Source organism: Acomys minous, assembly GCF_964271855.1.
Source record: "Acomys minous genome assembly, chromosome: 8".
In the NCBI taxonomy this organism is placed as follows: Eukaryota; Metazoa; Chordata; class Mammalia; order Rodentia; family Muridae; genus Acomys; species Acomys minous.
The window spans coordinates 17207271-17233780 of NC_140489.1; the positions used below are offsets into that span (position 1 = coordinate 17207271).

The following is a 26510-nucleotide window of genomic DNA, read 5'->3' on the forward strand; positions in this document are numbered from 1 at the left end:
CGTTCTATAGGCCCAGGTGACAACAGTGTGCAAATTGGTAAGGGGGATGGGGGATGGGCGGGGGGATGGGTGGGTGGAGTAGGTCCAGCAGTGAAACTGCAGAGGAAGGGACAGAGGGCCTGGAAGGCCAAGGGGGACCCCAGCACACAGTGACTTTGGCCTAGAAGTTGCAGGTAGGTATCTGGGAGAGCTGTGCATCCAGGCAAAAGGAGCCTGGGACCGGAAGCCCTTAGGAGCTTCTGTTCCAGGAGGAACTTCAGGTTGGGGGCGGGGACAGGGGCGAGTGTGGAAGGACTTGAAGCTAGAGGAGGGCAGGGAACCCCAGGGGTTCTTCCATCACTGGGAGCACTGGCTCTAAGTATTCAAGCCGCTTCCTTAGAGCTCCAGCACTGAGAGAAGGAGACCCTGACATCCTGTCCTCTGGACCAGACATGGGGCTTCCTGTGGGATCTTCGCTGCCTACAGAGGTGGAGCCATTCCCTCTCTGCCGTGGTCCTTCCTGTATCATGAGCTGCAGGCTGCTGCTCTTGGGTGACCAAGTGGAAAAACAGTTCCAGGCTCTAGCCTGAGTCGTGGGACCCAGCATTATGCTTCCTGGTTCTAAAAATTCTGTGGCTCCCATTTCCTAAAGAATTCAGGCCTGTGCCCTAATATATAAAGGCATTCTCATCCTGAAAGGATCTCCCCGCCCCCACCCACCCCCTGGGGGGCTGTCCATCACCCCTGCAGAACCTACATAGCCTTCTCCTGTCTCCTGCTTGAGCTGCCTGTATGCCTATAGATCCCATGGGGCTCTTGGCTTTCTCCCTCAAAACTCACTCCCTCCAGCTGGTAGGCAAAGTTATGAGACAAGAGGTTGGAAGCAACTGTCGTGCAAGAAAAAATAGTTGAGTTAGAGATGATGACTTCTGCTTGGGTCTGGGGTGATGGCTCTGTAGGCAAAGTATTTGCCATGCAAGCATTTGGTACCCAGAATCCACATAAAAAATCTGCGCATGGAAGCTCACACTTGCAATCCCAGCATGGAGGAGGTAGAGGCAGATGGATGCCTAGGACTTGGTGGCCAAGCAGCCTCCCCTCCTTGGTGAGTTCCAGGCCAGTGAGAGACCCTGTGTCTTAGTATTCGATTGCTGTGAAGAGACACCATGACCACAGCAGCTCTTATAGGGAAACATGTACTTGGAGCTAGCTTACGGTTCAGAGTTTAGTCCATTGTCATCAGGGCAGGGAACATGGTGACATGCAAGCAGACATGGAGAAGTTCCACATCTGGCAGCAGGCAGTGAGAGCCAGTGAGCCAGACTTGGACTTCTGAAACCTTAAAGCCCATCCCCAGTGACATATTTTCTCAGCAAGGCCACACCTCTTAATTCCTCTTAAGCAGTGCCACTCCCTAATGACTAAGCATTCAAATATATGAGCCTATGGGTGGCATTCCTATTCAAACCACCCCGCCCTGTCCTCAAAAATAAGGTGGAAGGCACACACACACACACACACACACACACACACACACACACCTATGTATGTGCGCACAGACATGCACACACTTCTGCCCATCAATCTGAGGTTAAATACTTGCAAAACACAAACTTCATGAGCTATAGGCAAGTCAGTTAAGAAAGGGAAGTCAAAATATCTGAACATGTTCTCCAAAGACAATACACATGGGCCAATGATCAGGTGAAAAGGTTCTAAAAACCCTTGGCCATTAGGGACATGCAAATTAAAACCACAAGGTGACCATGGTGAAAACACAAGGTTGACTGAGATAAGCACCACCCCCACCACTTTTGCTGCAGTCGGCTCAGGTGTCAGAAGGTTCTCAGATTTGCTCACGTAAATGTAAGTTGGCACAACCACTTTGGAAAATGACAGGGAGGGTAGGCTGTCATAACCGGAACACATGGGCTCTATGGCAGGTCCCACTCCTTGGTACATTCCCAAAAGGAACAAAAGCCCATCTATACAAAGATGGGTGAGAAGATGGTCATAGCAGCTTAAGTCAAGACTGGCCCAGGTACCCACTGATGGAGGAAGATAAAGATGCTGCACTCCCCACACAAGGGAACAGCTAGCAATAAAGAGATCCACTGATGAATAACCACATGGATGCATTGCAAAAGCCCATGCTGAACCAAAGCCAGGGGCAAAGAAAACAGATTTCATGAATCAACGTGAAGTTCAAACGGCATATACTTACATAGGCATGTTTGTTTACTTTGCTCATGTATCCATTTTATACTAAAGCAGTAATGAACAGTAATCTAATATTGAACTCTGTAGTTAACAACCCACATGCTAACATATTCAGGGAGGTCTGGAACTTTCTCTGGAATGCACAAAAATAAAGTGAACTCACTACAGATGAAGGCAAGTAATACTGTAAACAGGAGAAAACATTAAGGATAAGTGGTGGATGTGACTGTTCACTGTAAAATCCTCTACGCCTCTGCATGCTTAACATTTAATTTCATTTTTCAGGAGACTGGCTAAGATGAAGTTCTTTGCCTCCTGGAAGGCCCGTTCAGATGAAGCTTCCTTGCTGTACCAGCAGCCCAGATCTGAATTCAGGCTGTGTGATTTTAGGCTCACTGTTTCACCTCTCTGGGCTTCAGTTTAATTACTTAAAAAAAAAAAAAAAGTCACTGCTTCACAGAATAACTGTGCCAATCTCGAACAGTGGCTGTTGAAAATGTAGCACCATGCCTACCTTAATTCAGCAGAGCTAGCTGTTGTGTTCCTATTCCTCAATTCTCTTCCCATTATAACTCCCCACTGTGTAGACTCATCCATCACTTGGCTGGAGTGAATGGTGCTCACGTCTGTGTTGCTGCCTTGTATCTGAGACATCTGGTCCTGGTAGCAACCCATGAATTCAAGTAGGTAGAAAATCATGCAGCCCTGACATGAACATGGTTGCCAAAAGAATCCATTTTTCTTACCCAAAGTAACAAGCCACAGGGAGGGTCCTTTTTGTGCCCTAAGCGCAGCTGGTAAATGACTAGGCAAGGCCAGCATGGTCCACACACTTGGCAGTGAGTGACAAGCACCACGGAGCCACTCAACAAAGGCTCCCAAGATGCTTTCCAGGAAAGCCAGCTCCTTGAGGTCCCTCAAGGTCCGTGCCAAGAGTAAACACGAGAGAGGCTGGCTCAGAGCCCTTCGGGTGGTGGGTTTTTTGTTTGTTTGTTTTGTTTTGCCTAGAGGACTCTAAGCTATAGAAGTTGGAGAAGCCAAAGCCTTGGGGAGATGTGGATTTCATACTATGTTAGAAGAGTGAAGCCAGGTGTGGTGGTACATGCCTTTAATCCCAGCACTCGGGAGGCAGAGGCAGGCAGATCGTTGTGAGTTCGAGGCCAGCCTGGTCGACAAAGTGAGTCCAGGACAGCCAAGGCTACACAGAGAAACCCTGTCTCGAAAAACCAAAAAAAAAAAAAAAAAAAAAAAAAAAAAAAAAAAGTGACAGAGACGCAAGGGACAAAGCTGCCTGGTACCTGCCATGACCAAGCTAAAGAAAGACAGGAAACCTGAGCTCCCAACTGTCCACAGGGAACAGGCAGGAGGTGTGATCTCTGAGCTGCCACATGCTGAGCTGGCCCACTCTGAGCTCTGCCTGTGGTTGTGACTGCTGCCGTCAGTGATGGTGGCTGAACCCTCTTGGCACTGGGCCTGTCATCTGTTGGCAGAGCAGAGACTCTGCCACCCTCGCCATCTCTCCTGACAGCAGGTGCAATCTTTGATTGTAGATAAAGAAGCAAGCAGGCATGACATGTGACATGTGACAGTGACTGGGCCATCATAAACGGATCTAGGCCAGGAGTTACAGAGGAGCTCTGCCACAAGACAGAAGCGCCCCGCCCCGTCACCTCAAGACAGACATCCTGCACTGCATGGCTGGAGCAATGGTTCTAGTAGGTCCACAGCCTTCTCCTCTCACAGCTGTCCAGGGACACTCTGTTGCCTCCAGGTGCCTGTGGTCGGTTGCTCCTCAGCACCCAGCTTCCCTGGGATGATTTGAACAGCTCTGCAAGGAAAGAGGGAGCTGGCTCCAGGGACGCGGAGGAAGGTCTGGGCTCCATCACAGGCCCGATGAACCTTGGTAGGAAGGAGACAGAAACCCTGTTGGGGGTCAGAGCACTGGAGTGGCAGCCTGGGGCTCTCTGGCTGGCTGTCATCTACCTAGAGGAGAGTGTAGAAGTTTCCTGGCCAAGAGCCAGAGGCTCTGGCTTCCTGGTGAGCTCCTGGAGGCTTTCCTGGGAGAACTGAGACCTCTCGTGCAGACTTGGACAGAAATTAAAGGGCTTGGGAGATGGGAGCCCTAGGAAAAAGCCATGACACCCCATCCACCATCATGGCTTCTGGCAAGGCCCAGACACTGCACAAGGCTCCAAGGGAATAGAGAAGGTAGGAAGAGATTCACAGAGGCTACATGAGCTCTGCCACCCTCACACCTGCTGCACCACACTTGACTGTGTTCCCAAAGAGTCTAAATCTCAACTCCAGTACCCACGTATGAGCCTTGGAGACAGGGTCTTTGCAGGCAGAATCAAGTTAAAGGTCCAAAGATGAGACAGCCTGGGCTCTGGGATCTGTACTTCTAACCACTGCACTAAAACATTCCCAAAAATTGCATCAATGAGATGGTTCAGTGAGTAAAAAGGACTTGCTGCCAAGCCTGAAGGTCTGCGTTTGAACCCCATGACCCACGTGGTGGAAGCCAAGAACTGATGCTTACAACTTGTCCTCTGACTTCTACATATACCCCATGGTACACATACCCCATGGTACACACACTCCATGGTACACATACTCCATGGTACACATACCCCATGGCTCACATACCCCATGGCTCACATACTTCATGGTACACATACTCCCACAAGCAATAAATAATTAATGCAATAAAAATATTTTTTGAATGAGTTAAAACATTTAACTTTAGAAAAAAGATTTTTTTAAAGTTCCATATTTAAATATTCTTATGGCAGCTGACAAAGAAAATTCAATAATCTTAAAAAAAAAACACTTATTTGGGAACAGATGCAGAGATATACAAATATGCACAAAGAATAATTTCTACATGGCCATTGCAAGGCACTACTATAGACAGTTCAGAGACGTGCAAGGGAGTGGCTCAAATCACTATAATGATTACATATTGCTTCTATGATCAAAATCATCTTAAAGCAACAGTTTTCTCATCTGTTCCACGGAGTTCAGCGTTGGTGGTCATGTGTGCTTCTCCTAAGAAGACTTAAACTCTGCCCATCCCACCAGAGCCACCTCATACCTCACGCTCAGTGTCTCACTTCCTGTGAAGCAGAACGGGCCACAGGCAGAGGCTAAGAACTGTTTCTCAGGCCCCAAAAGCTAGACAAGCCCTGGAGGGACGCACCCTAGGAATGGAAGGCTGTGCCCACCCGCATGACAACCTGTCGGATCTGAGAGGTGAGATGCTGTCACTCACACTTCCCAGCATCTCCTCTGCTGGAGATGGTGACAAAGGCCACCGCTGCAGCAGCATGTGCCAGGAAAAAATATGGGAGGAAGCAGCTTCCAGGGCAGAATGCTGGCTGCCGGCAAAGTGCTCTCTGTGTAAGCAGGAGGACATGAGTTCAGATCCACAGCACAAAATTAAAGACAGTGAGAGCGCACGCCTGTTACCTGGGGCTGGAGGGGATACGTAGCAGGATCCTTGGGCCTGGATCCTCAGCCTGTCTAACCAAAATGGCAAGCTCCAGGTTCAGTGAGAGAGCTGGTCTCGATACATAAGGTACGGAGTGACGGAGGAAGGCATCCAACACCACCCTCTGGCCTCCATATTACTATGCATGGATGCATACATGAACATACACACATTCATCACCCACACATGTGTACCACATACCATGTGCACACACTGCCTCCTCCCCGCCAAGTACCCATCCATAAGAAGTAGACAGGTAAGCTTTTGGCCAGTCAGCCCTTGACTGTTACAGCTGTCACAAGGCAACTGACACTGCCCAATGCAAACAAACAAACAAACAAAAGCCAAAACCCCCCAAACCTCAAAATCCTAAAGACTGCATTGGTGCTCATTTCCCATTTCACTCCTGGGGCAGAGGTGAATGGGACATATGTCCTCAGCACTGAGAATAAGTCACTAAAGTCCACAAGGCAAAAAACCAAACACACACACACACACACACACACACAAACCCAATCAACCAAACAAAAAACACAAGACCTGAAACTTAGTGTTTTACTGAGTCAGGGAGGAAGAGGGAGGAGGGAGACACAGTGTTCACGTTGATGAGAGAGAAGCTGCCACAAGAATTCTTTGTTCTGTTCCTGCAGCTTCCCCAGGAGTCTGGAATGAAGCCTAAAGAGAAAACCCTAAAACCAAACAAACAAAACCACCAGAATACACGGAGAGCAGTAAGCAAATACATCTATGCTGAATCCAAAAGCATTCAGGACAGCTGTGTGCCTCCTCTGTGGACACAGGTTACCAGCGTAGGTGACGGTGCTCCCTGGCAGGGGTGATGGTGCTCCCAGGAGGGGGTGAGGGAGCCTTTGACCAGAATCCCAAGACTTATTGAAAAAGAAAGACCCAAGGCAAATGTAACACAATGGGATGTCACAAGTTGGCTTGCAGCCAGCTACACAAGGCATCGCTGAGTTTCCTGTAGGCTTCTCTGGGCTTGGGATATTTTTTAACTTTTAAGTGACGTGTATTTATTTATCGTGTGTGGATGTGGAGGAGGAGCCCATGTGCTACAATGGTGTGGAGAACAGAGGGCAACCTGTGGGAGTCCAGTTGGTGCTCTCCTTTTATCACGTGGGTCCTTGGGATCAAAGTCAGGCTGCGAGGCTTGGCAGCAAGTGCCTTACCTGCTGAGCCATCTCACCAGCCCTGTGCTCAGAACATTTGTTCGGAAAAACAGATAGCCCATATGCTTCCACTTCTTCTCTGAGGTGCTGGGGAAGGTAGTCTGGGTTGTCCAAGCCTGTTCATTCTGCCAGAACAACCCCTTTACCCCATCTGATGGAAGACCTCCAGGGACAGGAGCTTACTCCCTGCCTGGGCAGCCAGGTCTCAGCAGCAATTGTTTCCACTTGTGTTTTGTCTGCTCAGCGTTTTGAAGTCAAACCGTCCACATTAGCCTGCATCTCAATGTTAGGAAGTAGTCAAAGGGTCCAGCCTGTGGGCAGCCCATTGCCACCCAGAAACTCGGGGTCCTGGGCACTTTCCAGGGAGCAGCTTGGACAGCCACCTCAGGGACATCATGGCAAAGCCCCAAGAAGGCCGTTCCTCTCTCTGGTGGCAGCTACAGGACTTGGGGCAAAGAGCAGCAGTTGATAGTGAAGGCATCAGACCTGAAAGGCCGGACTTAGGATGTTCACAGTAGCAAAAGGCAGGCTGCAGTCCCAGGATACAGAGGCTCATTGGGGGGGGGGCACCCCACCCTGTGAACCTCGTGCCCTTGGTAAAACAGGGGGACCATACCACTTAGAGGTTAGATAAGAAAGAGGTAAAGGAGACAGCACAGTGGAGAGCTCAGCCCATGGCTGACACAGAGCAAAGGGCAACTGAAGGAGGCCTCAAACCAATCAGGAAGGAGGGGAGGCTGAAGTGACAATGGGCAGGCCTGGGAAGTGAGCCTTACTAGAACAGAGGGGGGGATGGGCTAGGACCCAGTAGATGGCTCCCTGGATCAAGTGCTGTGCAAGAGTGCAAATCTAGATTCATCAAGAGACTCCGCAGGGCTGTGATAGATGACCTCCTGCCCGTCCATAGCCCCTCCACTTTGTGACGACAGACAGAATGAGGACCTCCCTAGGAACTTGTGCCATCCAGGCCGAACAGTCCCTTTGCCTTGTCGCACTGAGCAGTAACATCCAACAGCTGCAGCTCCCAGACAGACACAGAGCCACGTGCTGGCGCCGACCACCTCTAAGAACATGCTGACCAAGCACTTTCAAGTGTCTAACACAATGGTTTCTAATGTTGTCACAGCTGTACAGCCATCACCACTAGTCTTGGAACATTTTGGTCCCCAGCAGTCCCCATCCCCCAGTCCCCTACCACCACTCATCTGCGTTCTCTCGTTGAGGACTCGCCTAGTCTAGGCATTTCCTGTAAGTGGACCTGGGCACTGTTCAGTTTCTTCCACTTTGCGTAACATTCTCAAGGTCCACTCGCATTATTGTGGTGACTAGTAGTGTTTTTCAGCGTTTCTGTATCAACCTTTTCTTTCTTTCTTTCTTTCTTTCTTTCTTTCTCTCTCTCTCTCTCTCTCTCTTTTCTTTCTTTCTTTTCGAGACAGGGTTTCTCTGTGCATCAGCTATGGCTGTCCTGGACTCTCTTTGTAGACCAGGCTGGCCTCTAACTCACAGTGATCCTCCTGCCTCTGCCTCCTAAGTGCTGGGATTAAAGGCGTGCGCCACTGCACCCAGCTGGCCTTTTGTTTCCTATTGACAGATGGTATTGCTCTAAATGGACTGACGGCACTCTACACATCCAGTCAACTCCTGTTAACAAGACTTAACGTAGCTGGTAGTGGTGGCGCACGCCTTTAACCCCAGCTCTCGGGAGGCAGAGGCAGGAGGATATCTGTGAGTTTGAGGCCAACCCACTCTACAGCCAGGACTACACAAAGAAACCCTGTCTTGAAAAAGCATACCAAACCAAACCACAGCACTAAAGATAAGATCTAAGGGATCAAGCATCCGTTTTCTACAGATCATCAATAAATGGAGAAATTATAGCAAATTAACTTCTCTGAGGGTGGAGTTACTCTGAAGACATGAAGAAAGACAAGGACTCGTGAGCAGAGTGGCTCGTAACAAATGCTGCTGTTGGCACAACAGGTGTGTGGCACTGGGCACGGAGTCTGACTGTGGACCAGATGCCTCATTTCCTCTCTCTTCAGGAAAAGCCTCTTTAGAAAAGAAAAAGGAGAGTGTTGGGCTCAACCTCACGTCACCTCAGATGGCTGGAGGGTTGAATTTTCCCACATGAACTCCAGCTGCCTGGCGGTACTCAAACTAACATTATATGCTGGGGGCACCACAGAACAAGAATATAGAAATCAGCTAGTGATGTCTGTGGGGTGCTCCGCATGGGAGAGCAGCTGTGCCTGCTGCTCTGGCTACTGACTGGGCCTCTCTCAGGCCAAGGACTAAGGGTCCTTCCAGCCTTGCAAATTCCATGTCCCTGTGACTCCGTTGACCCTTGGCTATGGGCCTCTGAAGGCTTCTCTTTTTAGTTGGGCTGGCCCTGCCCCCAGAAGGCAGCCAAGAAAAGGCAGAAGGCCAGGCCAGCTTCAGCTCTTCTGCCATATCCTTTCCCCTGAGTGTGTACAACTCAGGCCCAGCTGCTGCCTCTTTCCTGGTCTGGCACCAGGATGCAGAGCAGCAGGACCCAAATGAGAGCTCCAGGGCCTGTAGGATAGAGGAGAAGTGGCTGGATTTAGACCTCCTTCACTGATGTTCCACAGACACCCGCAGCCCATTTCCAGGGTGGAATGACTGTTCGAGGTCCAGGCCAGTACCCACAGGCACTCGGGGCTTTCGAAGACAGTGACCAGAGCCCTGGTCTCATGGATTTCCCCTCCCAGAAGCTGAAAGCCTTGCATGGTAAGGTAGGCCCTTCACAGTTTTGCCTGTCACTGGCCAGCTCTGCAGGCTGCCCACAGGCTCTCAGAGGGGAAGTCAGCTCAAGCAGGTCTTCCGGTCCCCGGAAAGAATGAGACCAGACCAGGTCACCTCAGGTCATACGTCACAGTCCACATCAAGGGGTCTGGCAAGTCAGAAGCCTTCCCGCTTTCTGTGTCTGTCTGCAGAGGCCTTTGTCTCTCCTGAGTGAGCCACAGAATAGTTGCCAGCCCCTCCTTGCCGAATCTACCATGGCTTCCAGTTTTCCCTCTGGACCCACACTCACCCCTGACACAGGCCATAGAGGCACTGGCTTCAGTGATAAGGCTCCTCCCATCACAATAGGCCAACCCTGAGCCTGGTTTCTCAGGTGCTCTGGCCTGCTCACCGTGTCACACCTTCTGTCCCCCTCGGTCTCTGGCTACTTTGTCTTCACCGCACACCCTAGCCACCCACTCTCCTGCTTTGAGTCCCTCTATCTTCCCTTAGAACTTCCTCTGGATCACAGGTTTTAGCCCCTTGCTGCTCGTGTTTGACCTGATGAGGCCCATCCTCCTGTCCCGCCCCCATTTCCTGAGTCGTGGATGGAACTGTCTACTACCATGGGGCTCCAGCTGCAGGCAACTGTGTTAGTTCTTGGCCATCAACACGAAGAAGGGCTGTGTTGCTAGGTGGTTAGGGTGTGCTCTTGTTTGCTTTCTATTGTTGTGATAAAACACTGACCAAAACTAAAGGGGGCTGGGGGGGTCAGTGTATCTGATTTACAGGTCCGGATTATAGCCCATCGGTGAGGGAAGTCAGGGCAGGAAGTAACCCAAGAGCAGAGAGGCAGGAACCATGGAGGAAAGTGGCTTCCTGGCCTGCTCTCCCTGGCTTGCTCAGCCTGCTTTCTTATACAACCTACATCCCAAAACCACCTGCCTAGGGTGGCACCACCCATAGTGGGCTGGGGCCTCCCACATGAGTTGCTTGTTACATAGACTTGTCTACAGGCCAATCTGATGGAGGCTGTGGTGGTTTGAATAAGAAAACAGCCCCCACAGGCTCATATATTTGAATGCTTGGTCTCCGGTGAGTGAAACTTTTTGGGAAGGATTAGGAGGTGTGGCCTTGTTGGAGGAGGTGCATCACTGATGGGCTTTGAGGTTTCAAAAACCCATGCTATTCCCAGTTAGCTCTCTTTCTCTGCCTCTAACTTGGGAATAAGATGTAAGCTCTCAGATGCTGTTTTAGCATCATGCCTACCTGCTTGCCTGCTGCCACGCTCCCTGCTGTAATGGTCACAGATTCATCCCTGGGAACCATGAGCCCTTTCTTCTATAAGTTGCCTTGGTTACAGTGTTGCGTCATGGCAATAGAAAAGTAACTAAGACAGAAGAAGTATTATCTCTGTTGAGGTTCCTTCTTCCTAGATAATCATAGCTTGTATCCAACTGATGAAAAACTAACTAGCAAAGAGTGTGAGTTTGAAAACCAGGCAGCCTGCAGAGAGACTCCCAGCTGGGTGGTCTTTGCAAGTGACTGTTCCTGTCTTTGTCTCTCTTTATGTATTTATGTGGGGACAGGAGTCTGAGTCCTTTTTATTCTGGTTATAAATGCTTTAGTGAAAGCAGTGCTTAATACTATTGGTACCACCCGCTCACTCATCCACCCATCCATCTGCTCACTCACCCTTCTATCCAGCTACTTGCCCATCTATCTACCCATCTATCCATCCATCCATCCACCCACACATCCACCAATCTGCCCACATCCATCCATTCATCTACTCACTCACCCACCCATCCACTTATCTACCCATCTACCCACCCATCCACCAATCTGCCCATCCACCAATCTGCCCATCCATCCATCCATCCATCCATCCATCCATCCATCCATCCATCCACCCACCCACCCCCCTTCCACCGATACACTCACCCATTACATCGTTTCTGCTCTGCTATGGACCTGCCCATTCTAGGCTGATCACAACACTACTGAACTAAGAGTTTCAACCGGCAGGCTGAAGAGATGGCTCAGCTATTAAAGTGTGTGGGGGATCATTCTAAGACCCCTGAGCTCATAATAAGAGCCACTCCATCCTGGCTCTAAGTTAGCTTTTCCAGTAAGACTACTGGTAAAATCAGATAAAGGCCAGCTGTCTGCAAGCGGCAGTTCCGGGAACTTTTTTTTTTTGACTAACCCTCTCTCTGGAATTTTCCCCCCTTCTGTGGTTATAGCAGCTGTAAAGGTAGACACCTGGTGGAGCATTTCACAGTTAGGTATCCATAGCAACCTTACCATAGCAAGCTTACACAAATACCTTTGCCCCAGTAACCCCATAAAAGCTCTGTGAGGATTTGACCATGTCCCCTGGAGGGGGAGACCTGGTGGCACTCAGAGGAAGGACAGCAGGTTACCAAGAAGAGACTTGATACCCTATGAGCATATACAAGGTGAGGAAATCCCCCTCAGGAACAGTCATAAGGGAGGGGAATAAGGGGAAAATGGGAGGGAGGGAGGAATGGGAGGATACAAGGGATGGGTTAATCATTGAGATGTAATAAGAATAAATTAAAAAAAAAAGCTCTGTGAGGATTTTCAATAAATGAGTCTTGATCAGAAATTTCCACACTTGACTTCATTTCTTGCACCCCCTCTTTGTCCCCCTCCCCCTTCACTTCTAGGGTCTCCTGCTGACTGTCCCATGAGTCGGGACAAAAGTGTGTACTGTTCTTGCAGAGAATCTGAGTTTTGTTCCAAGCACTCACACTGGATGGCTCACAAACAGCTCTAACTCCAAGTCCAGGGAACCGGAGACCTCTTTTAGATTTTACGTACCAGCACTCACATGTGTATATACATACACACACACAGACACACACACACATACACACACACACACAGAGGACTAAAAATAAAATAAATCTTTAAAACAAAGAACAGCTGGCATCCTGCATCCACCCCAAAGAGCTACCTGGAAACATAACTAGACATGAAGTCGGAACGGAGAAGCCAGAATTCAGTAAAGCACGTACTGGCCAGTACTGAAACTAAAAGTCTCCAAGGTGTAGCGTCCCACAGCACATGGGCCACACATCCATGCCAGGATGGCCTCAAGATACATGTGCAGGGACAGAGAGGAAAGTAGCCAAGAGGTGCCCAGAGCAGACAGAGAGGCTGGTGGTGGAGAGAGGCGGATCTTCTATGGTACCCTGCTGTCCTTTCTGATTTCGAATAATGGGAGTACACTGTCTGCCGAGGGTAGAACCAAAGTGGCTGGGAACTCCAAGAAAGCTAAGTTCTCAAGAGGATTCTCCACACGCCGCTGAGCAGCACCATGCAGTCCCACTCACAGAGCTCGGTCCTCTTTGGGCTAACCGTATCTATGGTAGTCTATTTTTCTTCTAGAATCCACCTTAAAGAGATCTCTCAAGAATGCAAATGCTTCCTGTGGCATGACTCGCAGTTGAGGAAAATGGGAAAAATTGAACAATGAAGGTGTCACATCCCCACCCAACTTGGTTCCTTCTCCTTTTCAGTCCATGTTTTGGTGCTAACAATATGACATAGGCCCAGCAGCACATAGGCCTGTGACACAGGCTCAGCACAGAGCAGGGGTGGAGGGAAAAAAAAGGAATGGGATATAAAGACACAGATCGGCATTACAGGCAACTGCCAAGATCCATCCATGCTTGAGCTATAGAGAAAGCAACTTTAGATGCTGAACTTAATACAAACACTGAAATAGTATACAGCCGTTACAAAGTCCCTAAAGTGTCCTACTTTTAGCGGCCAGGCACGTTAGGGAGCTCAGTTTCCACGGAGGGTAACTTTTTACCTTATAGCACAACTGCAGATGCACACGCCCTTTGACCCAGCAGCTGTGGAGAGAGCTATCTTTACAGATGGACTTGCCATGTGCAAAGTGACTCATGGAACAACCAACTCTCCCCGGAGTCACTGGCGCATTGTCTGGACAGGAGAAATGCTGGAAACAACCTACATGCCCATTGATAAGGGATCAGAGGAGCGGAGGGCAAATTGTGCAATTGGGAAAAAAAATGAGAAGGCTGTGTACTGACAAGAAGAGAAGGGCTGGGAGTGGTTCCCGCCGCTAGCACGCAACAGTGTGTGCCCTGAGTTCCTCTGTTGGACAGAGTGGCGGTGTGACGTTGCAAATGATGGGAGGAAGCGGAGCAGGGAGAAGAGGGGGAGGGGTTAAGGATGGGGAGAGAAAGGCTGAAAATCTGACTAGTGCTTGTAAGGAAGAACAGCGAAGGCAGGACTAACTTCAGGGAGAGGGGAACCTGGCCCTGGCTCTGCATGGGAAGGGCGCCAGGCCCCGCGGCTTTCTTCACATAAGATCCAGAGATTTCTATCTTGTGTATACTCTTCTGTACAGAGTGTATTTATTATTATTATTTATTTGCTGGTCTTTTTTTTTTTTTAAAAGAGAGGGTCTCTTAGTGTAGCTGTCCTGGAACTTGCTCTGTGGACCAGGCTGACCTGGAACTTATAGAGATCTGCCTGCCTCTGCCTCCTGAGTGCTAGGATTAAAGCCGTGTGTCACTACTGCTCAGCCCCAGACTGTACTTTTATAAGTTTGTACCAATATTATTTTTTGTTATCAGAAAATAACAGGGGGAAATTAGCAGGGGAAAGTACGAAGGTAGAAGCGTAGCGCTCAGGAGACGCGGCCAGTAAAGTGCTTGCCTCACAAATGGTGGCCCCCGAGTTGCACGCGCGTGCACACATACACACACACACACACACACCATGCACACACACAAAAGTGAAGGGACACTTCTTTCAGACTTACTATTTGACTATCTGGGTGAAATAGGGCAGAATTGGAGGTGGGGCATTCAAAACTCCTGCTTACCGCCTGGGAGCACCTTGGATACCTTGCCAGAGCCAGGGAGCAGGCTGGGTCAGCACACCCTACACTTGAGGCACACTTGAGGCCCCTTTGCCTTCTAGATGCTTCAGCATCACAGAGTGGATCTGAAGTGTCTCCCCAAAAGCCTACGAGTGAAGGGGCCTAACGCTGTGGAGCTCAGAAGTGAGGCCCGTGAGAAGTCATGAGGACTCCAACATCACCAGTGCAGCTCTTCACTGATGGACCACTGTTCTGGTTCTATGAGCTTTGGTGTGGTTGGGGGACAGAACGGGGTGGGATGAGGTGGACACTCTTTACTTCACAAGTGAAGTTTTCTCACTGCTGCCAAGCCACCATGAGGCAACCAACTCTATTCCCAGCCACCACGATCCTTAGCCTTGACATGCAGATGCCAGAGCAACCGAGCCCGGGTGACCATGATGAGAGCCTGAAACCATTAGCCAAAGCCATGGGAACCTCAAACCATGAGCCTTTGAGTTGATTCCCTTAGGTATTTAATGAACCAAATAACACATTCATATTCCCTGAAGAAAAAGAAAAAAGAAACAATCCTCATATGTCCATAGGGCCAAAAGCCAGGTGGATCAGACAGAGCTGAGTGTGTGGAGTCATATAAACGCAGAAATGCCGTCTCCTGGATACTACAAAGGTGCTAGTTCTTAAGATGGGTCCAAAGGAGTCCAACTCATTCCAAGCTTCGGTTAGTAGATTTTCCTAGTTTGTAGTCTAGCTAGTGCTATCTTCTAAATCCTGTGTGATGTTGGCAACTTCGTAGACCGATGATAGCAGCCAGTGCAGTTCTGTGACCTGTGGCCACTGAGTGCTTGGATTATGGCCAGTGCGGCCACAGTGTCATCTTCGTGAATTGCATTTAACACGTAGAATAGCTAAACGAGGCCAGTGGCTATCCTACGGTAGAAGGCAGATCTAGACTTCTTTATCACTTGCCTTTTCAGGGTTCATGAACTTGTGTTGCTTGCGATTTGTTTTCACTTAGAAAGAAAAGGGGACTGGCAGGGAGAATCATACGATCATTTAAATGTACATCACTTCCCTAAGCACAGCGGCCGGCCGCTGGGAAAGCCCATCAGGACAGAAATGCCACCCTGCAATCAATGGCTGTTTTCCCACAGGCTGCTGCATGGGGGCAGGCTGGACGCCAGGCCTCAGCTCTTAGCAGGCTGCCCACAGCTCCCTCAGGGTTGCTGGGCTTCTGTTGACTGCCCCTCCCCCAGCTGGGTGCCCTCTTTGTTTCTGCTTCTTTCTTTTCCCAGGGATGGAGCACTCGAGAAAACAGGAACAAGGAGGGTTGTGGTACAGACAGCCAGGGGTGGGGTCCCCACCCAGGCAGGCCATTGTAGCTTTGAGCACTAACCCCCCCCCCCCACTTCCACCCTACTGTCCCCCTGCCTCTGGCCTTGCAAGCTGCCTTACTCAGGGTCTCACCATCTGGAATTGAAATGGAAAGTATGAAGAGACAGACAGCACATAACACCCTTCACCCCCTATGTACCGACAGGAGAGCTCGGTGACACAATTTAGCGCAGAAGAGGACAGAGACCACGCACTTCACTCAGGCAGTGTCCCGAGGAACACCAGGACCAGGGCATCTGGAGTTTAGAGATGGCTCGGTAAATGGCCAGCTACGGCCACTATTCACCTTGAATAGCTTTGGGCAGGGAAGAGAGAGCTCTATGCCGGAAAGGTCGCAACTGACTAGCCTATACGGCTAGTTTAAAAGATGACACGTACTCACAGTCTAGCCTCTGCTACTGACTTGGCTGTGTGAGCTTTTGCTGCTTCCCCTCCCTCTCTGAATCTGAGTTTCCACATCAGTAAAACAAGAAAAAGGCAACGTGGCCCCACCTATTTCACAGGGCTACCGGGAGTGGGGGGGTGGGGGGAGGGCATGGATGGATGGGTGGATGTGGTGAGGAAGAAGTGCGCTTTGACAAAAGAGCATCCATCTCTGAAAGGAAAGGTGACTCAGGAGGCAAGGCTGGCTTCCAGCTGCTTCCCTTCCTCAGGGCACTGCTAAGACAGAGAATGTGCAGACAGGACGCACAGGCCTGATCTCCATCTTGCCAAACCCATCAAAGCACCATGATTCCCAGTATCTGTGACACTGAGTCACATGGTACTCTCCCAAACAGCGGCAGTGGCCACGTTTCCTCTGTTGGTGTCAGGTATGTCGTGTGTGCTGACCAATCTCCTGCTGACTCTAAGGGAGCCACCTCCTAGCTACCTTCAAAATCCAGCCATCGTTGCCTGTCCTGTCCTGAAACCCCACCATTCAGTTATTCCCTGTCAGTATGTGCCCAGCTGCTCCATCAGATGTGACATGTGCACAGGCATGACTATTCAAGTAGGAGCTTAGAGGAAACTGATCCATGTCTATGTGTTTCCAGACGCACATGACAAAACCTTACCCTTTGGGATGGAATTAGGAGATGGGCCTTTGGGAAGGGATTATATCCTGAGGGAGGGTGAAGCCTCACGGGTGATGGGTGATTTTTTTTTTCCTCATAAGAGAGGCCCAGAGCATGGCTTGACCCTCTTTCACGTGAGGGCGGAGCTAGGAACCTTGTGAGACACAGAAAATGACCCTACGGATACTGAATCTGTTGGCACTTTGATTTGGGATGTCACAATAGCACTGTTGTTTATAAGCTGCTGTCTCTGACATTTTGTCATAGCAGCGGGAGCTGGCAGATACTGGCTACTGAACCTGAGGCAGTGTGGAGTGCTGATGTAGGGGGAGTGGGAACTGTGGGAAGAGACTCACAGCCTATGCTCCGCGCACCCATTTCCAGGGCCTGGAATTTCAAGGACAGGGCCTTGAGCACGCTAAGCAAGGTTTTCGTTTTGGTTTTTGGTGTTTGTTTGCTTGCACTCGGAGACAGTGTTTCTCTATATAACTCTGGCCATCATGGAACTCACCCTGTAGACCAGGCTGGTCTCGAACTCAGAGATCCGAAGGCCCCTGCCTCTAGAGGGCTGGGGCTACAGGAGTGCACTGCCAGGCCTGGAGGCCGACAGGTAGGGGCCTAACATCTTTCTCTACCTTCCAGATAGGGTGTCACCCTGCACTGGGGCTGAGATGATTAAAAAGTCCCAAATGGTAGTCCAGGTAAGATCCAAAGCATCCCTGGATCTAGACAGGCATCAGGTATGGGCCTCAGGGAGGCACAAGGATACAGAATTCAGGAGCTTTGTGGCTAAGCGTAAAATGGAGCTCAATTCTGGTCCCTGTTGTCTCCCTGTCCTCAACGCCAAGAGGAACAAAAACTCTAGAGCTGGAGGGAGGTGGCAGCAAAGACAACTCTTGACAGAATGGCCAGAAGAGGATCTTTTGGACTCAGGCTGGGGTTATCAGGGCTCTGCTGTGAGTGCCAAGAGTCCATGCTCCTGTGTCAGTAACACACAAAGACCCACAATCCTACCTGCGCTGACTACTGCCTTCAAAAGCCACAGACTTTGCTGGAGATGAGGGAATCCCCAGGCCCCAGGCAGGACCTAAGGGACAGTGTGTGCTTTTCCAGGCAGACCACAGATAAAGTGGACACTCCTCAGCCTGGAGGCCTAGGAGGGAGGGACCTGGCAGGCTTATCCCCAAGAGGCTAGATTCTCCTGGCTCCTGTGAATACTGAGAGCCAATGCTGAACTGTGTTCTCAGGGCCTCCGGCCAGTTTACGCTTCAGTTACGTGCTTCTGAGTGGATACACATCCTCCATTCATTGCTACAAACACCGCGTGCCACTACATTGCAGTTCATGCTTGCAGCAACCACACCCATAGACCTTCTCCCAGGAGTACTGTGTGCTTAGAAACAAGACATTTCTGTGCTATTGGGACCATTTGGAACAATCAAATGACCACTACCACCCATCACCACCAATACCAACACCAATAACAAACGCACAAAGATACAGAACACACCTGATGTGCAGGGTGCTGTGACAAGGACATCTATCTGCAGTATGAGATGGAGAGGTCATGGAAGGATGTGTGTCTGCCTTGCCACCCGCCCTCCTGTCAGAAGACCGACAGCTCTTGGCAGGCACTCTTGGAGGATTTAGGGAGCTGTAAGCACGGATTTGGGGGTGGCACATGTATTTTGGCCAGCAGGACAGATTTTCAAACAGAAGCCACAAAGTGTAAGGATCCACTGGAAATGTCCCCATGACGTAATACCAATGGTGGCCATTGGGAGTCTGCACAGGACACTGGGGAAACCAAGACCTGCAAGGCATCTCCACACAGAGCCTGGCCTGGCAGCCTGTTCACTCAGCTCCCTGTGGAGGCAGAGGATACACTTGGGAGGAAAGAAGAAGGCTGGTCATTGGCAACTATAGGAACTTCTCCCAAAGAAGCACTTACCCAGGCCTCCTCCCCATCCCACGATGGATGGAGAGATCATGAGCCTTATGAAGTGTCACTGTGTGAGGGCTGTGAGGTCACCCACCACTGGCCTTACTCAGTGCTTAGTCCATGGGCCTCTGCATCTCCACGCTGCCTTCACAGAGGCAGCAGAGACCAGACGGGGCAAGCATCCATCCCAGGATTCAAAGCAAGTTGACATGGATTGTGGACAGGAACTAGAAACCAGTTTGTAAAGAAACATTATATACTGGGTTACTACCAGAAGGCTGAGTGACAGGGACACAAGGGTGAGGAGTGGGGACCTTCAGGAAAATATCATGGAATACCTACTTTATGCTCAACACTGTTCAAACACGTATTAACTCTCAAAATGCAACAGCTCTGTGAGTTAGTAACAGTTATGGCTTTACTTGTTTTTTGTTTGTTTGTTTGTTTTGGTTTTGGTTTTTCGAGACAGAGTCTCTCTGTGTTAGCATTGGCTGTCCTGGTCTCGCTTTGTAGATCAGGCTGGCCTTGAACTCACAGCAATCCCCCTGCCTCTGCCTCCCAAGTGCTGGGAAGTTATGGCTTTACTTGTACAAAATGAGGAAACTGAGGCAGAGCTGGCAAAGTAGGTCCTGGCAGTTTGCTCCAGGCCCTGCATCTCTGACCACAGTGCCCTGGCCTCACTGAGAATCTGCCGAGCCATGGCTGCCCATGTTCCTGGGCAGTTAGTTCCCTTGGGAGGAAGCAGTGGGAACAACACCCTGCCCCCCTGAAGGCTTGCATGCGTGGTTCCTGTCAGAGCCCAAGCCCTTTCCCTCCTAAAGACACCTTGCAGCACCCCCACTATACCACATCTCCTTTGCCAAGAACTGGTCCAGATCCTGAGCCTCATTCAGCCTAGACTCTTGTAGTAGCTTCCACAGCCGGGCCCACTCCACCCCCTTTGCCCAGCAGCCCGGATGCAGGCACTTTGGTTCTACTATGGAAATCGGGGCAGAGATGTCAGTTGGCCACATTTGCACTTGCGATCACTCAAATTGGAAGCAGAGGCTGTGAGGGCCTGGGTACACAGACCAGCATACCAACACAGTGAGGTGCCAAGTGAACACAGGAAATGCCTACTGAGCCCACAGCACCACAGCAGCTCAGAGGACCTCACAGGCCTCAAGCTGCAGCCTGGGTTACAGAGGGCACACTGGGTCCATTCATAGGACCCTAGTCCAAGGAAAACTGAAGGGCACAGAAGTGTGTGATTACAGGCCTGGGTGGGACCACAGGAGCTGACATCCCTCAATCTCGGGGTAGAGTTTCCCCCCAAGCCCTGGGATGTAAGCTCCTCCTGGGCACTGGCCACTGTCCCTCGGTACAAGTTTCCTCTGGGCTCAGTATTCTGTGCGCCACATATGCTGATTTTCTGTTTTTCTTTGGTTGGGGTTCCCAATGGCTGACAGAGTGCCTCTGTGAAAACTAAAGGGAGGTGCTCTCTTTGCCTCTCCCCAGAAACAGGCCAAGCCCACCCCACCTCCTACACCGCTGTCATAACACTCCGCCCTGAGCTAAATGCAATTTCCTCCCCCTCCCCCACTGCTGCTCTCTCAGCCAGGCATGTTCTGAGCGGTGAACAACCTGCACAATGGTATGCAACCGTCTTGAGGAGGCATGACACATCCCAGAGCACAAGGCTTTGCAGTCAGACGCAAACCAGAGTAAATAGCCAGAAGCTTCCAGTGAAATCTAAACCTCACATGCCCGCAACCTAGTCCTGGAGGGAGAAGTCTCGCCTTGCCTCTCTCCCTCTTTCTCCTTTCCTCATCCTCTGAGAACAAGGACTTGCACAAAGGCCTAAAACTCAGTTTAGTATTTTTTTTTCTGGGTATGGATAAAAGACATAAAACTATTACTGGGGATAGAATTTATAATAGAAAAAGTAGAATCAGAGTGATTTAAACAAGATGACTATGTGTTCCGTTCTCATGTGAGGAGACTCATGTAACTCTGGGTGAACAGTCCAGAGTGAGAATGATGCTTTATGTTTTGGGACCCTAGCCATATTGTTATCCCATCCCATGTAGCTTCTACATTTAAGTTTACCTCAGAATCCAAGATGGCTGCCTCAGCTCCAGCCATGCTATCTTCCTTTCAGTCGACAGGAAACACAAATTCTTTCATTGTAAGGGCATCTTTGAGCAAATTTCACTCCCTACTTACACCACCCAGTCCTGACCTTAATCAAATGACTGTATCTACTTGCAAGAAAATTGAGGAACATTTGGCTGAAAAGTTACACACACCTAAAATGCAGGGGCCAACCATGAAATTTTGCTTCACTCTTGCCTTAAGCTCAAAGATCCCTGGATAGAGGCGAAGAACTACGCTTTGAGGAAGTCATTTGAAACCTTAGACCTGCACACATATTCAGATGTTTCACTTAACACAGAGGCGACTTGGGATGATGTCAAGCAGTCAACACAGGCACCGACTAAGCTGACTGTGCCCATTAAGTGGCAGTAATATAAGCCACTGAGATGGCTCACTGGGTAAAGGGCACCCGGCACCAAACCTGATGACCTGAGTCCCATTTCCAGGACCCACATGAAGGTAAGAACAGACTCTAAAAGTTATCCTTTGGTCTCCACTAGTGTACCATGGCACGTACAGAAAATGTCATTTTAAAATAATTTTACATTACACGGTACCATGATGGTTGGCAGGTAACACATGTCCCGAGCACATGTAGAAACATGGAAGCAGGAAGTAACCTTCTGTGCGAAAAGAGGAACACAAGTTGCCACATACATACAGATTAAAATTATACAAATACACATTTGGTCTGGGGGCAGACTCAGAGGGACAAATGTTTGAGGCTTTCAATTTCATTATTCTTGTCTGTGTTTTAAAGGTATATAAATAAAACCCGTTTTTGAAAATCAATACTACTCACATGTGTAATAGTGTGTATGTATGTACACAAGTATGCACACCTGTGCACATGCACACAGAGTTCCCGATGGCCTCACAGCCGGGGACAGACAGAGAACACTGTCTCTGGTCACCATGACAACACTGGGGTTGCCACCCTATTAGCAGTGGGAGAGGAAGAAGGTGCTATGGCAGGCTCAGCTGCAGCATCTTACCTAGCACTGCTGAGCCACTACATGGAGGAACAGGCCTGTGGTCTTTATCACCATGGGAAATAAAAGCCAGACTCTTCTATAGAGAGCCAAGTGGAACCTCCTCCATACCTTCATACACAACACTTTTTCCTGCCCCACACTAGACTCTTCAGGGTTCTACACACATGACCTGGGTTGTACCAATTTCCCACTCAAGCCAACTCCTGATTGAATTCCTTTCTTTATATTCCTGACCTTAGCCGTTAATGTATACTTGACCTTCAGGGTAGCATCCCAGTGCTATCACTGCCAGACCCTCCCTGCTCACCGCAGCCAGTGGGAGAAGCAGCTCAGCACCTTTGTCTGCCGTGCCTTGTGCTTGAGCTGTGCACAGGCCTCTCTTATGTTCCTTAGTAGAAAAACTGGAAATTCTAGAACATCCAACTGTTCAGTGAATGGCTAGACAGGTAGAGATAAACTGAGGAAGGAGTGGATAGGTGAACAGATGAATAAATGGGTGGGCAGACAGATGGAGGGGTGGGTAGGTGGATGGATGGATGAACAGATGAATAAATGACGGGCAGACAGACGGAGGGACATATGGATGAATGGATGGGAAGATGAACTGGTGAATGGATGGGTGGGCGGAGAGACGAATAGGTGGGTGAATGAGTGGACAGATGAACAGATGCCGAGCTGGTGCACAGATGGACCGGACTTCTGGGTAGATGGCTGTATGAACGAGTAAGAGGAGGGTAGACAGGTGGCAGGAAGCTGGCTGGTGGTAGGAGGAGGACGGATGGATGATGGATGGATAGACAGATGGTAGATGGCTGGACGGCTGGATGGATGGCTGCATGGGTTAGCGGGCGGGTGAGTGGACAGGTGGCAGGTAGCTGGCTGTAGGAGAGGGGGCTGATGAGTGAGCACAATGAGAGAATGCCAGAATACGCTTTAGAAAAGGGCTCTACCCAACATGTAGAGCAGTCATAATGTATGACTGGCAGGGTCGTCAGATGCCATCCTTACTGCCCTTCTTCAAACTTGTGGTCCCAGATGCATCCACACAGGCTGTCTCTGACACTGGCTCAGAGGGAGGAAACCAGACTTAAGTCTGGGGAAAGAGCTGGGCAAATCGCATCCTGACAGCTGACCCATTAGCCACAGACCATCAGACTGAGCATGATCACACTTAGCTCTTTCACCAGCCTCTGAGCCCCAGGGAGTCTATGGAGGAGGGCTTCCTAATGCCTGCAGCCCCTCCCCTTATGCGCCAGTCCACTCCACCTCCCCAGCTGGCCTTTCAGAAAATAGGCTCCTCCAGTAGGCTTCAGCATCCCCACTGGGCCCCACTCACTAGAGAGGTGGTCTACACATCTGAGTCTTATCTCTTACCAGGAAATAACAAAGTCTTGGCTTGTTTGAAGATCCCAGAGTCAATAAAAGAGGCCAGCTTCCCAGGAGGGTAGTGCCCAATAGAACAGCCCCTCTAAGGCCCCAGATGTCCCCACGCCTACCTCTTTCTCATGGACTATTTCTTTCCTAGGCCAGGACTGGAGGTCCCTCAGTCCACCTGCCCCTGAATAGGAAGATGCAGCCTTACCCTAGAGCATGGGGGCCAACACTCTATAGGATGTGGCCTGAGCTCACTGTGGCTACCTCAGACACAGACAAGCCCTGACCACAACCACTCCAGAGATGGGCCACTTTGTCTGAAAGGAACTAAGATTCTGTCTCAGGCAGAAGCATTCTTTTACATCTACCGACAGAGCCGGGACATGCCAGAAATCGGTGAGAGAGCATGAAGGGCTCTGTGACCCCTTTCAAGGCACGCGACAGTTGGCACTGTGTCTGCTTTGGTACAGCCCTCGACAGCCTTGATCTAAGGGAGAGGAGGAATTGCACCTGAAGTGGAAGCCAAGGTACTTCCAGATTCTTCTATGAAAAGCTGAGGTGGACAGACTGATAAACACAGAATTGAGAAAGCCCTCCCTTCTGTCTTGTTGATATCTTAAGAAAGATTCTTCTGGCCTGTCTGCCTCTCTCTCCTTCAAGGGCACTCTCACACACTGAATGGAGACGGGGACATGGACTCACTTCCTGGTCTCCTACATAAGGACTAGCTGACTGACATGAAGGAGGCCTGGGCACGTGTTGAAGAGGACTCACCCTGGCAGGAAGCCAGAGACTCCTTCTCAGGCAGGGTCTTCTCAGACCCTGGCAAAGGTTGATGTCACGGGCAACTTACACACAGTGCAGACAACTGGAGGTTGCTGGGACTTCCCTACTGTCCTTGCTCTACCCACCTGGAGGTCACTCAAGCCTGCTTGATTCTTTCTCTCCTCCAGAGAAGCCCTCTCACCCACCAACAGTCACCAAGTCCCACTAGGAAACTACTGACCTTATCTGTAGGAGCTCTCAACCTCAGCTCTTCTACAAGACCAGTTTTGTCAAATAAACCCACAGTATGAGAGAGCGTTTCCTCCCAGCTGCTTGCACAGAGAGGTGACCCAGAAGCAGCCTCCTTTCTACATGTGTCTTTGTTTCTTAGGAAAGTGAGAGCATGTTCTGGGCTACCCTGTGCACCTCTCTCTAGCCATGGGCAGGACGAAGCAGTCACCGCATGCCCTGAGCCTGCACCTTGGTCTCATTGTAGGATCCCATTCCCACAGTCCATGGGCCAGCACTGGAGGGAATACTGGTTGTCCCTGGAACAACAGCTCAGAGGTAAGAGTCTATTTATTAGGGGACCACCCCCTGCAAAACATTGTTTTCTAGGAACCAAGTCCCCACACTTGAGAGAGGACAGGACCTCAAGATGTCCATTAGCCCGCCTCATTCATACAAGTTCTTACACAGCCTCCGGAGCTAAAAAAAAAAAAACAGCTCTTCCCAACCCACAACTGCCCCACCCCCACCCCTGGCCCCAATAGCACCTTTAAATTCTTGAATTCAGAGACTTGCACTTGGAACCTTTTGAGGCAGCCAGGGACTCCAGAACTTACAACCCCAGCCCATCCATTCTTTGGGTTCAGGAGGTTTTCCACTCTGCACCATCTCTGAGAAGAGCTCAGGACATCTAGGCAGTTAAGGACTGTTGGGGAAGAGGGGCTCAGCTGGGTTCCCATTTGATGTCTTGGGTGTCTAGCCTCCTCTGCCTTCCACACTAGGAAGGGGGTAGATGCCTTAGGGTCAGCATCTGCTGCAGAGAAAAGTCACCTTGTGTTCTGAGCTCCCTCAAGGGGCCTTTTAGACAGGTGAGCAGGCACCTGAGGGTGACAAGGGGCTGCTGTTCTATCTTCCAAGCTGGACAGTCTTTTCTAAGTAGCTGAAACACAACAGCCACACTGTTCCAGAAAAGCCGCTCAAGTTGTGAGTTTGATCCTTAGGTCCATGTGTGGAGAAGACTTCCACGGTCAGGACCTCCCTTGGGGGACAAAGCAGTGTAACTTCCTGATTCTAAGAATAAAAAGCAAGTTCTGGGTAGCAGGCGCCTTGATAGAAAGGTCTAGAACTGGTTGTCAGATCAGCCCTAACCCTCTGTGCTGGCTGGCTTTATGTCAGCTTGATGCAAGTTAAGAGTCATTTTCAAAGAGGGAACTTTAGTTGAGAAAATGCTCCCCCCACACCAGATTGGCTTGCACTGCATTTTCTTAGGTGAGGACCCAGCTCACCGTGGGCAGTGCCACTCCTGGGCTGATGGTCATAGGTACTACAAAAAAAGGCAGGCTGAGCAACACACGCGGAGCAAGCCAGTAAGAGCATTCTTCCATGGCTTCCAGCTCCTGACCTGACTTTTTCCTGATGATGAGCTGCGATGCGGAAGTGTGAGAGGAAATAAACCCCAAGTTGCATTTGGTTACAGTATTTTATCACAGCAATCGCAATCCTAAATCGCCCACTAAACTAACAAGATGACTCGGGGTCACCTGTTCCTCCCCTGGCTGAGGAGCTGATAGAGGGGCACAAAGAATTTCAAGGGTTCTTCTAGATCTTTTTCCCTATGCTTGGGTTATTTCTAGGCATGAGGTTGTCCCAAACTCCCACAGTGGCCAGGCAGCCACCTCCATACACCAGTACTCTTTCCATCAATCTGCCCTGGGCCAAAGTCTTATTTCTGCAAAGTCTGGAGAAGCTACAGGCTCCTCCACTCTTGGGAACTGCAGGGCTAGGCCCTCCCTTCCAGGCCTGCTAAAATCCCAACTCCAATCCTCTCCAGGCTCCACTTTTCTCCAAACCTGCTCTCCCTCCCTCCCTCCCTCCCTCCCTCCCTCCCTCCCTCCCTCCCTCCCTTCTCCGTGGCTGCCTGCCAGTTCAGCTCATTTGTCACTGTCTAGTGACATGAACTAAGGGCTGATTCACTGACCATGACAGGTGGAACCTGGGGGGGGAGGCCTGAGGAAAGAAACTGCCATCACCCTGGGACCCTGAAGGATGGCTCCCACCCACCACCTCTCCCCTGTGTTGTGGGAGGTGGAGAGGGAGGTGAGGGACCTGCCTCA

The 26510-nt window shown here is 50.1% G+C and overlaps 1 protein-coding gene across 3 annotated transcripts in view; it reads right to left on the minus strand.

Annotated features, from left to right (window-relative positions):
* The window catches only part of RIN3 (Ras and Rab interactor 3), a 107239-nt gene that overhangs the window by 77043 nt on the left and 3686 nt on the right, over positions 1 to 26510 (minus strand). Inside the window, exon 1 of one of the 3 annotated variants that reach the window (XM_084792665.1) lies at positions 3870 to 3964. The exons of the other annotated variants lie outside the window; for them this stretch is intronic. Within the exon in view, the coding sequence (XP_084648791.1) occupies positions 3870 to 3895 (26 nt within the window). The 5' untranslated portion in view covers positions 3896 to 3964. Of the gene's footprint in view, positions 1 to 3869; positions 3965 to 26510 lie in introns of those variants that run through there. 3 annotated transcript variants of the gene reach the window in all.